General features: G+C 47.0%; 1 protein-coding gene across 3 annotated transcripts in view; it reads right to left on the reverse strand.

Moving 5' to 3' along the window:
• The window catches only part of ATP10A (ATPase phospholipid transporting 10A (putative)), a 148357-nt gene that overhangs the window by 120280 nt on the left and 11129 nt on the right, over nucleotides 1–16948 (reverse strand). Inside the window, exons 1-2 of one of the 3 annotated variants that reach the window (XM_083734163.1) lie at nucleotides 4194–4528; nucleotides 3457–3896 (exon numbers count right to left, since the gene is read on the reverse strand). The exons of 1 other annotated variant lie outside the window; for it this stretch is intronic. In XM_083734163.1, the coding sequence (XP_083590289.1) occupies nucleotides 3457–3893 (437 nt within the window). In that variant the 5' untranslated portion in view covers nucleotides 3894–3896; nucleotides 4194–4528. Of the gene's footprint in view, nucleotides 1–3456; nucleotides 3897–4193; nucleotides 4529–16948 lie in introns of those variants that run through there. One more of the 3 variants, XM_083734164.1, reaches the window with a different exon arrangement.

Raw genomic sequence — 16948 nt, forward strand, 5'->3', positions numbered from 1 at the left:
CTCTAAGAATCTATTTTAATAAATAAATACCGTATTTTTCGCTCTATAGGACGCACTTTTCCCTCTAAAAATGAAGGGGAAATGTGTGTGCGTCCTATGGAGCGAATACAGGCTTTCGCTGAAGCCTGGAGAGTGAGAGGGGTCGGTGCGCACTGACCCCTCTTGCTCTCCAGGCTTCAGGAAGCTATCTGCTTCCCGCCGGGCTCCGAAGGCTTGCGGATAGCAGGCTGCAGCCCAAAGCCCGGGGATTGTGCGCAATCTCGCCGCCACTCCTGGACCTGTTCTGGGGGCTGGGGTCAGGGGAAGCTCGGGCTTCTTCCGCCCCAGCACCACGGCTAAAAACGAAGCCAAGACAGCGAGCGGGATCCATCCCACTGGCTGTCTTGGCTTCTGCCAAAGCTGCGTGCAGCCTCTCACGGCTGGAGAGGTTGCGCGTGGCTAAAGAGGAAGCCAAGACAGCCAGCGGAATGGATCCTGCTGGCTGTCTTGGCTTCTTTGCTCTTTGGGGCTGGGGGGGAACTCCTGCCGGGCTCCGAAGGCTTGCGGATAGCTGCCCAAAGCCCGGGGTGCGCAGCGCTGCGCTCCCCGGGATTTGGGCTGCTGCCTGCTATCCGCAAGCCTTCGGAGCCCGGCGGGAACTCCCACGAACGCTTGCGGATAGCTTCCTGAAGCCTGGAAAGCGAGAGGGGTCGGTGCACACCGACCCCTCTCTCACTCTCCAGGCTTCAGCGAAAGCCTGCATCCATTCCATAGGACGCACACACATTTCCCCTTCATTTTTGGAGGGGGGAAAGTGCGTCCTATAGAGCGAAAAATACGGTAAGTACTTAACCCAAGGTACCACTGTATTTCCTTATATTTTAAGGCCCTCCACTGCTGCAGACATATATTGTGATATATCATGATATTTAGCTGGTGATATATTGTGATGTTGAAAACCAGATATTGCCCAGCCCTGGTACAGAGTGCCCAAACCACAGTTTCCCTAATTCAGGCACCAGAGTAAACCACAGTTTAACAAATTCAGAAGTCTTCTATTTGGCAGAGCACAAAAAGGAAAGAAGGGGAAGGGACTGCAAAGACACATGGTGCATCAATAACTCAATAACTCATGGTTGCTTAGGTCCAGGAATGTGATGTCTGCACCGGGCCAACATTTTCCAAAGAAGTCTTCTCTGTCCACACTTTTGCCTACAAGTCATTAAACAAAACAGCATCAAGAGACGTACACCCACATCTGAATTGGCAGTGAGAGAGGCAAGTGCAGCAAAACTTTGCTAATTCACATTTCCCTAAGCCGTACACCCTATAATTGAAAAATAGGAATCTCTATCCTTTTCTGTCTGGTCAGCGAAGATTTAACTGCATATTGCTGTAATGAGGTTTCAAATTACTAGGGCAGAATTACTGTACTGCTATAAATATAACCATTTTCTGCAAAGAAGTAATCTCCAAGATGTACGAACGAAACAATGCATTTGCTATTCGGGAATAAAGTTAATTTCATCTCGCACGAGACTGCACTGACAACAGATCTATACCGCGCCCCGCACGCCAGCAATTTAATAATATGGTAGTTGGTTAGGTAATTTAAAGTCAATCAAATAGTGCTATGAAAATCGCACATAAATAACATTAAGAGTTCATGATGGATTGAAAATTGATTTTTCCCATTTCTAAAATTAGCAGGGAAAGTATTTTAGGAGCATTAGGTATTTCACATAAAAGCAAGTCACTGGCTGAGGGTATCTAACGTAGGAGGGCAGTCAAGGACACATTTGGGGAAATGTGCAATCTAGTGTTGTTTTTCTGCTTGCACATGGAGTCATTGAGACTTAGGAACAGTGAAACCTGCCTTAAACCAAGTCAGAACCTCTGTCTGTCCAGCTCAGGATGGTCTCTATTGACTGACAGGAGCTATCAAGGGTTTCAGAAAAAATGATTAATTTTTTTTTTTAAAGGGTTTCAGATGAGGGACATTTCCAGTGTCACTTGGAAATGCTGGGGTGTTTTGACTGCAAAGCAGCCGTCCTGCAACCAGTTTTAGAAACTCAAATATATAAGCTAGGTACCAAAAGGCTCCTTAGATCACAGTTGCAGTCGCCAAAATGGGATGTCTAGTTGCCATTTGGGGGCAAGACGGTTCTAAAGTCTTATTTTTCAAACGATGGACTATGTGATTCTCAGTTCAACATCTGGCTAGTTCCGATGACAACCTTGAGCTAGGTTAAGAACTTTTGAGAACTCGAAGAAGAAAAGGCACTTGATCCAGGGACAGTCCACATAAACACTGGGCTATTCCTACCTCTTTTTCTTAACAGTGACACGGACCATTCATAACATTAAGTATATTCTTCACAACTGTGGGTGGGGCAAGGCAAGTGATAACGATTAAGTATGACATTGTTCACCGCTCCTGCTCCGGCCGCGCAGAAAAAGCATTTTGGTTCCTGAAATTCATTCTGATTCTGCATGTAAAATATAACAAATAGAATGCTACAGGATGGGGTATTAAGTGCGTGAAAACAGTCCAGATCCAATGATCCCCAAGCATGCACTTCCAGGTCGTGGAGATATCAGGCACTATCCTGGCACCCAGGCATCTTCACTTGGTCACAAGTAGCCGAAAGCCAGGGCCAAAATGCACCCGGCGCCTGGCTAATTTTGAACACTGCCTGCCACTGACCTGTAGGCCTTTTCCACCAGGTCAGTGAAGGCTTGCATAGCGAGTTTGTGCAGACATTACATTTGACAGGATTTTTCAACCCTGGTCAAAACAGTGCGACCCAAAGCCCATTCACTCAGAAGAAAGCCTCGCTGGGCTTGCTGGCTAGGATAAATCCCGCCAACTCGACCAAAAGCTTGCATGCATGCACACAACCACAAAAAGGCAAAACTACTCCAGCCTCCAACCAAACCCTCAAGCGGGACCACTCTTCCGCAGTAAGACGGTTTATGGAAGAAAGCCTATAATACGTCGGTTCCATAGAAAGCGGACCAAGGCACACACGTGTGCAGGAGAGGGGAACAAAACAAGAATAAAAAATAACGCGAAGAAAAGGAAATTAAGCAGACGCCAGACACCCAGGCGAGAAAAGCACTGTCATCGCAATAAATCTCTTATTTTATCACTTTTTTATTATGCCAAAGGAAATAGGAAGCCAGAAGCGGGTAAGGCCACCTGCACGTTGCAGAGAACGGTTAGTTGGGGCAGCTGTAGATTCAGAACGAGAAACCTTTTCAACTATCAAAAACAATATCTAAAGCTCCATTTCCCGTAGCGGCGGAATGCCCTATTTTCTCCTGGCGCAATTTCCCCGCTAGCGGGGCCCACAAGCGCAGCCACAAACCTCCACATGTGGGGCTGGCCTTTCCACATCTACATGCCACTACCGCCACCATCAGGAACAGGCAGAGTATCTGCCCCCCACCACAAAAAAACCCCTTTCCAGTTACCTGCAGTAGACCAGGCACTCCATGTGGTTGATCTCTTGGTCGGAGCGGTACCGGCTGTAGTCTTCCCACAAGTCCTTGACCGCGGTGACCGCCAGGATGAAGAGGACGGGGGCCAAGGCCAGCTCAGGCTGGAAGGCGTTGACAGCCGGTACAAAGTTGAGCAGGGCTATGAAGACGAAGTAAACGTTGGCCAGGCGATGGAACTGCTCAAAGAGGTTTTTGGGCAGGAAGGACAAAGCCGTGTATTTGGTGGTCTTCAGCCTGTTGTCGGCTGGGGGAGCAGGGGGGTTCTCCGCTTCGGGCCAAGGTGCCAGCAAGTTGGAACATACCCTCCGTGTCTTGCCTGCATCTTTCTTCTTCTTCCTTCTTCTCTTCTTCCTTTCTTTTTCCTCCTTCTGCTCTGGAGAAAACTCCCTTCCACTTCCGCCTTGTGTCATGGTCTAATCCACCCCCACCCCCCAAAAAAAACCCACAACACACACACACACACACAGAGAGAGAGAGAGAGAGAGAGAGAGAGAAAAGCAAAGTTAGAACTTTTCCCGCACTTTCCACATGGAGACAGCAGCCAGCCCTCTCTCCCTCCTTTGCAAGATGTGATCATCTTTCTGAAAACTTACTCATGCCCTTATTTTCTTTCTCCCCTCCCCTCCAAGCTAAGAGAGAGGTGAGGATCCTCCCTCCAGCTCCCTTGAACCCTCCCATCTAGAAATTTTTGTTTGGAATAGGGATCTCACTCTTTCTGCCTCTCCCCTCCGAATCTAGGAAGATGCTCTCTCTTTTTTTTCTTCTTCTTCTTCCACTTTCCCTCTCCTTCAAACTTCCCCCCGCTGCCTTGCCAGTGACTCCCGGGCGAGGAGGAGTTGCAGGAAGAGGAGGAGGAGGACTCGCACAAAGTAGTCCTTGTCTTACTTTGCACGTCGTTTCTCACCAGCCCAATACTAGCTTTCGTTTCCGCTCCGCCGCAAAGAACAGGGGCTCTTGCTTACGGGAGGGAGTCGGCTGGCGGGGCGCGCGGGGAGGGGAAGAGAAAGTTGCACTCATACCGCGTGGCGCGCGGGGGAGGTTCCGGGAAACTTCCTGGAAAGAGATGGGGGGGGGAGCGGGAGGAGGAGGAGGCTGACAAGGCCGAGGGGATGATCCCACTACTCACCCCCCTCAAAAAACAACAACAACCCACGGAGGCGGAAAAAGTAAATATATGAAGTTGAGGCGGGCGCAACGTGGCTGTGCGCATGGGAACTCCGCGCACCACGTGCGATCCGATTCTACGTCGGTTCGATCCCATGGGGCTGCCGCGTAAGGCTGCTTCATGGGGCTACCCTAGATACTACTTTGTAAATCAAGCAATATCTAAATTTTAGGAAATAAATAAAATACGGTAAATATTCTCATCCCTGATATGTAGCCAGTCAATCTTTGCTTAAAAACTTAAAAACTTCCCAACTCCACTTCTCCCAAGGGAGTCCATCCCACTGTACAACAAAGATGGTTGAAAACTGATCTGCAGGGCTGGTTTTCCTGTGAGCAGAAAGACTCCCATAGAAAAGGGAAGTTGGGCTTTTCAAATTAGATCTGCTCCTTAAAAATAAAAATCTGGCCGAACGCTTTTGCGTGTCAGCAGAAATTAAACCACAACGTGTGAAGTGACGTTTAGCCACGATGCCCAAGAGATTAGTTAGCTAACACTTTGCAAAGAGAAATCACTCGTCCACTACAAGGTTGGAATTGTGCACAAAACAAAATACCCTGGAGACCAGTTATGCCAAATCACAAAATGTCAGCAGATCATATAATAAGTTATTCTTTAAGGCGCAAGGAGTTGGCGGCTTCCTGCATCCAAGGCACCATTCTCTGGCCCACAAGCAGGAACACTGGAAGTAGCTGCACAGCAGGTTGAAATTCACCAGGTGATGCATGGAAGATACACCAGTTGAATTTCTGCCTGGCATGCTGCTGTCAATGTCCCAAAATATAGCCCCAAATCTTTAAAATAATTTTTAAAAGTGGCAAATGGGCAAGAATCTTTCTTAACTTTTCCAAGGGGGTACCTCTGCTCACAAGCAAGTTATCTTTGTCAGTATTATGGGCTGGTGGAAGAGATGACCAGAGTGTTGTGCACTGCAGGGCTGGATTAACCATTAAGCAAAATAAGCACATGCTTAGGGAATCAAGGGAATGGGGAGGGGGGCACACCACAGATATTTTCCATGGCTGCATTTACCATGGCCCATATGGTGCAGCTGAACAAAAAGTAAAGATTATTTATACAACTAAAGAAAAATACACACTATTTTCCATCTTACTGTAGGTTTTGTTTCATTTCAAAAAAATAAAATTTATTTTACGGCTTATTATTTGTTTATATTTTGAATTAGATATATATGAGGGCACCAAAATGGAGGAATTTGACAAGGTTGAATGGAGCCAAATTTGGGACAAAGCCCCATTTAAATCTATACCCACAAGAATTCACAAAAACTCAATAAAGGTTCTCCACACCACTTGTACATGCATCCTCTTTTGCTAAGTAAAATTACTCAGATCAGTCTTGCCAATGGTTGGAGAAACTGCGGAAATTGTGGTTCTTCTATGCACATGTTGTGCTTTTTAAGTAATGTTAAAGGTACCCCTGCCCGTACGGGCCAGTCTTGACAGACTCTAGGGTTGTGCGTTCATCTCACTCTAGAGGCCGGGAGCCAGCGCTGTCCGAAGACACTTCCGGGTCACGTGGCCAGCGTGACGAGCTGCATGTGGCGAGCCAGCGCAGCACACGGAACGCCGTTTATCTTCCCGCTGGTAAGCGGTCCCTATTTATCTACTTGCACCCGGGGGTGCTTTCGAACTGCTAGGTTGGCAGGCGCTGGGACCAAACGACGGGAGCGCACCCCGCCGCGGGGATTCAACCCTGCCGACCGTTGTGCTTTTTAAACCCATATATAAATTCGTGTTCATAGTTTTTCAGGAAGCAGGCATGAGAACAAACTAAAGCATGATTGCCTGACCCTAAAATTGTACAGTGGTACCTCGGGTTAAGTACTTAATTCGTTCCGGAGGTCTGTTCTTAGCCTGAAACTGTTCTTAACCTGAAGCACCTCTTTAGCTAATGGGGCCTCCTGCTGCCGCCGTGCCGCCGTAGCACGATTTCTGTTCTCATCCTGAAGCAAAGTTCTTAACCCGAGGAACTATTTCTGGGTTAGCGGAGTCTGTAAACTGAAGCGTCTGTAACCTGAAGCGTCTGTAACCCGAGTTACCACTGTACTTCTCTCCATTTTAAACTTGGAAGCTCAGGCCCTTAGTCACAAAGAACTTATCATTCACCTTACAACCGCTGTTAAGATTACAACAGCCAAACTCTTGAATACAGATCTCACCGCTTCCAGATCACTGGAATTTGGGTCTTATGGAAAAAATGACTGGACACATACAAGGATGTAGAGAAGGTAAACAGTGAGACAAGTTTTATGCCCTTTGGTCAAGTTTTATTTCTTACCCTTCAGTGAAGGAACATGGATATAGACCACCTGCCACTCATGGAGTTTTATGCAAAGATGCTTCTATGACAAATTCTGTGATCTGGCTCCGTATAGTTAAAGCCATGGTTTTCCCAGTAGTGATGTACGGAAGTGAGAGCTGGACCATAAAGAAGGCTGAGCGCCGAAGAATTGATGCTTTTGAATTATGGTGCTGGAGGAGACTCTTGAGAGTCCCATGGACTGCAAGAAGATAAAACCTGTCCATTCTTAAGGAAATCAGCCCTGAGTGCTCACTGGAAGGACTGATCGTGAAGCTGAGGCTCCAGTACTTTGGCCACCTCATGAGAAGAGAAGACTCTCTGGAAAAGACCCTGATGTTGGGAAAGATGGAGGGCACAAGGAGAAGGGGATGACAGAGGACAAGATGGTTGGATAGTGTTCTTGAAGCTACCAGCATGAATTTGACCAAACTGTGGGAGGCAGTGGAAGACAGAAGTGCCTGGCGTGCTCTGGTCCATGAGGTCACAAAGAGTCGGACACGACTAAACAACTAAACAACAACAATGATCTGGCTTGGTTTTGCTTCCTCGCCACTCCCTCCCCCCTCCGGGAATTGAATGGTATAATCTTCATTTTAGTTGTTATATATAGAATTGTAGAATCGTAGAATTATATCAAACCTCTTTGGTGTTTTAAGGTAGAATCGTAGAATGGTAGAGTTGCAAGGGACCCTGAGGGTCCTCTAGTCCAATGCAGGAATCTTTTGCCCAACAGGACTCGAACCCACAACATGAGACTACAAGAGTCTCATGCTCTACCAACTAAGCTATGTGTTCTGTTTTGTTTCTGAAAAGTAATTAAAAAAAAGAAAACAGCAGCTAGTGTTTTATAACTGGATCAGAACCACAGCACTGGAGTAGGGGCTTGACTATTCCCCACCCCCCTCTACAGTTATCCCCATCTAAATGCCAAGGTGCTGGTTGCCCTGTGGAGAAAAAATTGGGTACTTTTCCTTCCTGGGACAAACTGTAAGCGGGAGGGGGCTGACAGGCAACCTGGCTCAGAGGAAAAGGTTTATTCCCCCTCCCCTAGTGTTACAATCCTGATCCCATTCGGAGGCTCCTAAGGCAGTATTTAAAAGAACTGGGCAATCTGCTGACAAATCAGCACCATTTCATCAAATATACCAGAGGCCACCCGGTGCTTAGCATGCTGGTTTGACAAAAACCAAGTATGTTCAGAATTTACCCGGAACAAAGCCCTTAGGACCCTCTCGTATTGATTTCTTTGTTTCGCTGCTTGAAAACATCTATATGTCTTTAACTCGCTGTGCTTTCCCCCCCCCTTCTCAAGGTCCAGCTGAATGAAAGGAACTCCCAAGAGGTGCATCTGGGTCCTTAGGCAACGTCCATTAATTTATCCCGGCCATATCCAAGCGAATATATTTGTGTGTTGTTTCTCTGGTTGATGGTTTGATTCTGCAGTGGTGACAAAAAGAAAAGAACTCCCCTTTCTCCCTACACACACACACACACACACACACACACACGCACACACACACACACACACAGTGCTATTTTTCTAGAAAAAAGAGGTTCTGGAACTCACCATGAATGCTTGTTCTCTTATACAGTCGTACAGTACCTCAGAAGTTGAACAGAATCCATTCGACTTCCAAAACGTTCGGAAACCAAGGTGTGGCTTCTGATTGGCTGCAGGAAGCTCTTGCAGCCAATTGGAAGGCGCGGAAGGCGCATCAGACAATCGGGTTCCAAATATCATTTGCAAACCAGAACACTCACTTCCAGGTTTGCAGCGTTTGGGAGCCAAAACATTAGACTTTCAAGGCATTCGGGATCCAAGGTACGACTGTAGTGGCACTGCACCCCGCCCCCCTCCTGAGAGGTGCCAGAACTGAGATCTGGTGAGTTCTAGCTGAAAAATGGCCATATATATATAACCTTAAATGTGATGGGTTTTTCGCCCTCTGGATACCTTTCCCTTGCTGACTTCTCAAATATAGGATTTAATGCACAATTAAGACCCTGTCTTCCCAGGGTGCTTATCTTCTTTCCTGGCCCTATTCGGGTATTTAAATTCATGCATGATACTGTAGAAGATCTTCTGATCGCAGTAGCTCCTGTCCAAAGCTGCCTCTCTTCAATTTCTGTTAACTCCCTTTAGAAACTCTCGGCTCTTTCCCTCTGAAATAATAATAATAATAATAATAATAATAATAATAATAATAATACCCAGTCCATCTGGCTGGGTTTCCCCAGCCACTCTGGACTGCTTCCAACAGAATACTAAAAACATGATAAAAAAATCAAACATTAAAAAGTTCCCTAAACAGGGCTGCCCTCAGGTGTCCTCTAAAAGTCAATTAGTTGTTTATTTCCTTGACATCTGATGGGACGGTGTTCCATTTATGCAGAAGATAGTAAATTCATTCTGCTAGAAGCCATGGGTATTTTGACCCAACTTAAAATGGTTGTTTTAAAGCCTGCACTTAACAGCTTCCATTGTTAACAGGCATTAATAAATCTTATGCGTAGGACGAAGGGCATGCAGGAAGTGTGTGGGCAGGCAGTTTTTGCATATAAGAATGGGAAAGGGTAATATAAATCCTCATTATTCGAAATCTGAGAAGAGAACAATCTAAGGTGACATGGGTAGGTTTTCGCAAGCTGAAATGAAGATAAATAATGACATGCAATAAAACAACAACAACAAGGAGCTTGTCTAATTGCAATCATTATTATTTCAAAAGTCCTCAAAAAAACAGATTACAGAGAAACAGGTCATTGAACTAAACACCATAGATTGATATGTGGGCTGGTTGTTCATCAGTCCTAGTATAGCCTATTGTTCCTTAATATTCCAGCATGGACAGTAGGGCCGGATTTAGATGAAGAAAGGCCATAGGCTACTCTCTTGTGAGGCCCCTCCCCATCCCCCACCCTCACAACTAGAAGATAATGGAAGAGTCTTATAAACAAAACTGAGTGAAGCCAAGCCAAGGATGATGACAGGTATTTAAAATTCTGCAATTCACAATTTCTCCTTTAAAGAACATAAGATATTATTGTTAAATACCAAGGTGATTTTTAAAAATGCATAAAATTAACACTGAAAAACTTTTGCAATAACTGAACCTTGTAAACTTTTTGTGACCTGGGCAGGCCAGGTCTTCCTTTTATATACCTGCTGGGATTAACAAGGCATCTGAGCCTCACCTGAATCTCATAGCTCTCCTGACAAGTGCTTTGGTGGAAATAAAGAATGAGATTGCCCACCAGATACCAGGCACTCTACTATTCCAATTAGGCTCCAGTGTTTTGGTTACAATCCCCTTCTCAATTACGTAATCAATTTTAATCTAGAATTTAAATTCTCAAAACTTTCTTATTTGTTAATTCGAGCAAGTAAGCTACTGCTCTCATTTCATTACAAACAGCATTTCTACCTGCAACACACTTGAGCAAACCTGCTCCTCTTCCTTTCATATATATATATATATATATATATATAAATAATGCCCAGCAGTGCCAGCTTTCTTGAGCACACCTTGGGTTCAGATGACTTGTACAAGTTTCCGTTCTCCGACTCTAGGTTCCCATTAAATCAGAACGTCAACACCACAGTTGAGACGTTTACTCAGAAATACTGTAAGTCCTACAGCATTCAATTGGGGGCTTACTCCCAGAGAAGCGTGCATTGAATTGCAACCTTAAGCCAATCCATGAAATGCCCAAATTCACATCTTTGTTGAGAAGTCTTGACTGTTCATTGTTCATTAGAGGACACAGGTTGCTCCCTAAATGTTCACCCCCTCCTGAAAGGTGGTTATGAGGATTATGATGACATATTGCATGGCCTGAGTATGGTATGAAATCCAAAGCTTTTCTTGTTTATACCAGAACCTTGGCAAGGTATAGACTTAGCAAATGCATTTACATTGCAGTGTCAGTGGATCTCCATGCTTGGAACGATCAAGGTCAGAGTTTATGACAGTGAAAACTTAACTATCCGCTATATTTGCCTGTTACTGTATTAGCTATTGGAGAAATGAGGGAGGGTATGGAGTTATGTGGCCCCACTGAGCCAAGGAGATAAGTGACTATGCAACGTTCAGAACACCTTGGAAGGCAGCGCTGTATAGCAAGTTTCTTTAATGTTTTATTATGTTTTTATATATGTTGGAAGCCACCTAGGGCAAACCCAGTCAGATGGTTGGGGTATATTATTATTATTATTATTATTATTATTATTATTATTATTATTTTATTTTATTTTATTTTATTTTATTTTATTTTATTTTATTTTATTTTATTTTATAAGGTGTCCCTATTTTCATCAGATAAATGTTGGAGGTTATGAAATAATACAATACTACAAACAAAAAACAAAATAATTAAAAGCAAAGCACGATATGAGGTGATAAAAGGACTCCCCCAGAATAAGATTAACTGCTACTGACAGTCCTCAAAGATCTGTGTGTAACCAACTACTGCAAAGGAAAACACTTAATGCCGTTAGTTAGTGAATGGGGGGAAGTAATAGTTTAAATCCTCTGGATTTCCCCTCCAAAATATGACTCAGAGCCAAAACAGATTTTGATGCGAGAGAGAGCTGTGATAAGATCTTCCGGTTTTTCCGCTCTATACTTCAAATGAGATGTGGGAGGGTTTGATTTTTAGGAGAGTCATGGTGCTGAGGGAGGTGATGTGTAACCCTTTCCCCCTGATCTGAATTCCCCCAGTTGCTCTTAGACCAACTTGGGGGAGGGATATAAAGTTACCCTTTTCTCCCATAGCAGGTTTAATAGCAGATTTGGCGGGGAGCACTTTACAATGGGGAAAAGAACGAACCCCACCCCACACCTCCCTCATGGCTGTTGCTCCAGTCAAAACCAGCAACCCTGATAAGAGGGTGAGATCTTTCTTTCAGCATCACGTCCGTTTCAGCCCTAGCTTCTTTCAGGTTAGATTAGAGAGACTGTTCTATATCGCTGCTATTTCCTCATGTAATTCAATCAGATTGCAGCAAATGCATGTTGCACAATTGCAGTCAACTGGGAGGTCTGGCGCAATAAACCCCAATACAGACTTTTGGGCAAAAAGGAAAGCGACAAGGAACTTGCTTAACTCAGTGTCATCTAACTTTCCCACAACCAGCCAGAATGGCTGTTCAGTGAAGTCAGTGTTGTCTAACCTCCCTGAAAACCAGTCAGAATGGATGCTCAGTAAGTGAGTTGCCCTGAGGTCCCTGAGTGTATGTTTAAACCTGGTGCAATGTTGTGATGAAGCATGCTTACTCGGAAGTAAGTCCCTGTGTTCAGTGTGCAGTGTGCATAGGTCTGCCACAGTTGGCACAAAGCTGCTCAGGCAAACTATTCATCTAACATTGGTTTGTGTTTTTTTAAACAGTAACAAATTCATATACATCTAATTTCCTTTAAACCTTTGGGCTATCAGATGCATCCTCAATCTTTCCCTTTCCCACTTATCTGCAGAGGCCTCACAGACAGCTCAATTACCATATCTGCCCCAAATCCTTTATGTACCACAGCACTGTTTGTTTCAGAGCAAAAGGACCTGCTCACTTAACCATGCTAATTTATAGCCACGCTCCCTGGAGCCACTCGAGGCAGTGGCTAGAAATTTATCACTGTAAATTAGCTTTTCAAATCCATTGGAAGTAACAGCATTAAGGGACTGTTTCAAATTTGAAATTCCACTTAATTTTCTACACCAAAGTTACATAACAGAGCCTCTACAAAGACCCAATTTATAAAAGCTTTAGGTGTTTGAACTTGTGTAGAGGGGATAGACAGGAAGTGTGGGAAACTTATACCTCTTGCTGCAGTTTTTACATGTCTACAGAAATGTGGGCTCATGGGAGATGAGTTGACATTGCAAAGGAATGGCTTGTCTCCTTTTCCTTGTAAGTTTAAATTTGTCAGTTATTCAAGGCTGCAATCCGGTTTACACTTTCCTGGAATACCCTGGGGATTTCCAAATAAACATGCAATAAACTTCTTAACTGCATATTAACACCTTTCCCAAGCACTGTATTAAATTGCTATTGTTTATCAATTTCTGGAGCAGATGTATGAGCTACAAGAAGAGTCTCTTAAACTTTTTCATGACTCCTTATATGTTTTGAAAGTTGAGGTCAGGGATAAATGCATTATATGGCTGCAGCTACTTTAAAAACATCATGCCCCACTCACCACTCCCCCAATATATTACAGTGGTACCTCGGGTTAAGTACTTAATTCGTTCCGGAGGTCCGTACTTAACCTGAAACTGTTCTTAACCTGAAGCACCACTTTAGCTAATGGGGCCTCCTGCTGCCGCCATGCCGCCGGAGCACGATTTCTGTTCTCATCCTGAAGCAAAGTTCTTAACCCGAGGTACTATTTCTGGGTTAGCGGAGTCTGTAACCTGAAGCATCTGTAACCTGAAGTGTATGTAACCCGAGGTACCACTGTATATACCCAGCCAGTTTTATATACAGTAAGCCTGCAACTTACGCACATTTAAGTTGTGCGCATTCAGCTTCATGCATGTGGCAAATAAATAAAATAACATTTTAAAGGGTCATAAAGGAGGGTTTTTTGGGGGGAGGGGGAATGACTTTGGCAATCCCACCCACCGTGGAACCCAACGGGCTTTGACTATCTGCAATGTTGGCTTTAGGCACAATCCCTGGAATGTAACCCCCACATAAGTTACTGTATTTAGTGCTATTTTCCTAGAAAAAGAGGTGCTGGAACTCACCATGAACGCTTCCCTTGTTCTCTTATAATGGCAATGGCACCCACCTGAGGGGTGCTGAAACTGAGTTCTGGTGAGTTTTGGCTGAAGAAAAAGCCCAGACTGTATTTGACTGGCACAACCTGCCCATTGGTATAGCAGTATTCTTACATCCAGTCAGGGATAGCTCTGGCTCTCAGCTTCCTCCTCCCTAGTCTCAGTTGGGGGGGGGGGCTGGAAAGTGAGGTCAAAATTAGCATTAGCTGGCTCTGCCTGTCATTGGCTCTGTTGGATTCTCTGCTTTCCGCCCCACCAGTTTCAATAGGCCCCAGTCACCACTGAACCCTGTTCCCTAATGTCAGAGCCACCCGAGGTCCCAGCTCACAAGAGACCAAAATCCAGTCCAAGTTATATACAAAAGGTTTTATTGAAGAACATTGTTGTCGTTACATCCAAGCTCCGTGGCTCAGCATCTGTTACCCTTAGATGTTTGAAGTCCCCTCTGAGTCAGTCCCGCCCCTGCACCAGCTTAAGAGGCTTGTACTGCTCCACCTTTTCCTCTCCTTCCTTTTCCGCAGGGTCTTCCTGCCCCCCTGTGCTCCCTCCCTTTGGGACTCCCCCGAGGCTGAGTCTTCTGACGCCTGCTCCCCCCTCCTTCGTACTTTGGGACCAGGCTCCTCCTCAGGGCTCTCCTCATTTCCGCGCGCCTCCACATTTGAACTTGGCGCGTGTACGTTGCCTCTGACCTTCCTTTCGACCGTTACGCTACTCTCGGTACTACACTCCTCCCCTTCCGGCAGGACGTTCTGCTCCGAACTCCTTCCCCTCTCTGCTCCCTGTTCTGCTCCTTCTGACACACTGGTAACTCCACCCCCTTCACTCCGTTCCGACGGAGAGGCCGGTCCCGATCTCCAACCCCCACTGGGGATTCCCTCTTCGTTCCCCTGCTTCTGACTGCTTCCCTCTCTACTGCCCCTTGGCTTGACCAGGGGGGCTCCCTTTTGGGAATCCTCGGATTCACTTGACGGACTCACTGACAACCTCGGGTCATCGTCGTCCTCTTCCTCGTCACCCTGGGACCCCTCCCCCTCGCTCTCTGTCCCTGAAACCCTGACATCCATCCCCCCCTCGAAGCCCCCCCTTCCCCCCTCCCGCCCATCGGGTGCAGGTTGTAGGAGCTGCAGCTCTTCGGAGGTGGATGCAGGATACAGGTTGTGTACCTCCATATCCTCTGCTTGCAGTTCGGTGTATGAGTGTTCGAATTCGGGTTCTTGACCCAAAGTGTTCTCTTCTCCCTCTTCCATTGGTACCTCGTCTGGTGCTGCCGGCCAAGGTCCCGTCAGCCATTTCCTGCGCCAGTCCTCCTCTGGTTGCTCGTCCCACCAATAGGAGGTTTCTGTGTCCACCCCTGAGCACGATCCCCTGGGCGGGCTAGATTCTGGCGTTCTCTCCTCGGCTGAAGAAAAACCCCGGAAAGTACTGCCTGAGAGTGTGGGCGTAAAGAGCCAGTCATCAAAGTACTCGGCTGGCATGGGTCTATGCGGGAAAAGGGCATGGAACTCGTCTTTTAGAAGAGGTTCGTCTAAAGCGTAGCCTGGCACCCAACCGTTGGCACTGGCTGGAGTGCCCTCTGTGGCTAGAAAGTATTCTACCCCCTCTTCCCCCCATCTCGAGTCCAGGATTTCTGTGACCTCGTTGAGTGGTTCGGCCCTAGGCGCCCTCTCCCTCTCCTGTGACTTAGTGTGTAGTTGCGGGACTGTTTCAGACTCCTGAAACCTGTGCGGTGCCTTGTAGGGGGTGAGCACCGACCTATGAAATACCGGATGCACTCTGGAACCTTCGGGGAGGGCTAGTCGAAAGGCTACAGGGTTGATCTTAGCCTCCACTTGGTACGGCCCTAACTGCCTGTGCCCTAGCTTCTTCTTGGCCAACGACTTGGCTGGCATGGCTTGGGCGGCTAACCACACCCAGTCCCCCACCTGGATCTCCTCCCCCGCTCTCCTGTTTTTGTCTGCCTGCACCTTATATGCTTGCTTGGCCAGCTCCAAATGTCTCCGCAACTCTTCGTGCACCTCCTGCAGCTCCGCTGCAAACTGGTCGGCTTCTTGCGGCACCCCCTCTCTCGGTGCCCCGAACCCCGGGAAGGTTCTGGGATGCCGACCGTTGTTCGCGAAGAACGGCGTCACCCCCGTGGACACGTGCTTCGTGTTGTTATAGGCAAACTCTGCCATCGGCAGGTAGTCCACCCAAGCTGCGGGTCGCTGATTGGCGTAACATCTCAGGTACTGCTGCATGATCGCGTTGACCCTCTCAGCTTGGCCGTTGGTCTGTGGGTGTCTCGCCGACGTAAGGTTGATCTTGACGTTCAGGATACCTAAAAGTTTCTGCCAAAAATTGGAAACAAACTGGCGCCCCCTGTCGGACAGGATGGACTGCGGCAGCCCATGCACCTTGAACACGTGATCAATGAAGAGTTTGGCAGTCTGCTCCGCCGTCGCCACCTTTGCGCACGGAATGAAGTGCACCATCTTGGTGAACAGGTCCACAATCACCAGTACCGCTGTCTTCCCTCTGGAGCTGGGCAGGTCAGTAACGAAGTCCAGGGCTACCCTCTCCCACGGTTGCTGTGGCGTTTCCAGCGGTTCCAACAGCCCCGCTGGCTTCTGGTGTACTGGCTTGAACCTCTGACAAGTGTCACACCTGGCGACGTAATCCGCTACCTCTCCGCGCATCCGGGGCCACCAAAAGTCCCTTGCCACCAGTTCTATTGTCTTCTCCTTACCGAAGTGGCCAGCACTGGGGGCGTCGTGCAACTGCTGCAGAACCTTTGCGCGAAGCTCGTCGCTTGGCACGTAGAGGGCACCTTTGCGAGTTAGCAGTCCGTCGCGCAGTTGGAACTCTTCTCCACTCTGCACACCTCTGCGCAACTCCTCCATTTTGGACTGTGCGAACTGATCCACTTGCAACGCGCGTCGCACCGCGTCCAGATCTACTGCGATGGCAGCGCACGACCACGCCTGCGGTGCGAAAATGTGCTTGGCTGCTACTGGCGCCGCTTCGTCGAGATATTGCGGTTTCCTGGATAGCGCATCGGCTATAACGTTGGAATCTCCTGGGATGTACTCTATCTGAAAGTCGAAATCCGCGAAGAATTCCGCCCAGCGCATGTGTCTCTGGCTTTGGAGCTTCGCCGTGCGCCAATACTCTAGGTTTTTGTGATCCGTGCGGACCTGTACTGTGTGCTTGGCTCCTATG

The sequence above is a fragment of the Podarcis gaigeae genome (genome assembly GCF_964106915.1).
Source record: "Podarcis gaigeae genome assembly, chromosome: 4".
NCBI classification, from domain to species: domain Eukaryota; kingdom Metazoa; phylum Chordata; class Lepidosauria; order Squamata; family Lacertidae; genus Podarcis; species Podarcis gaigeae.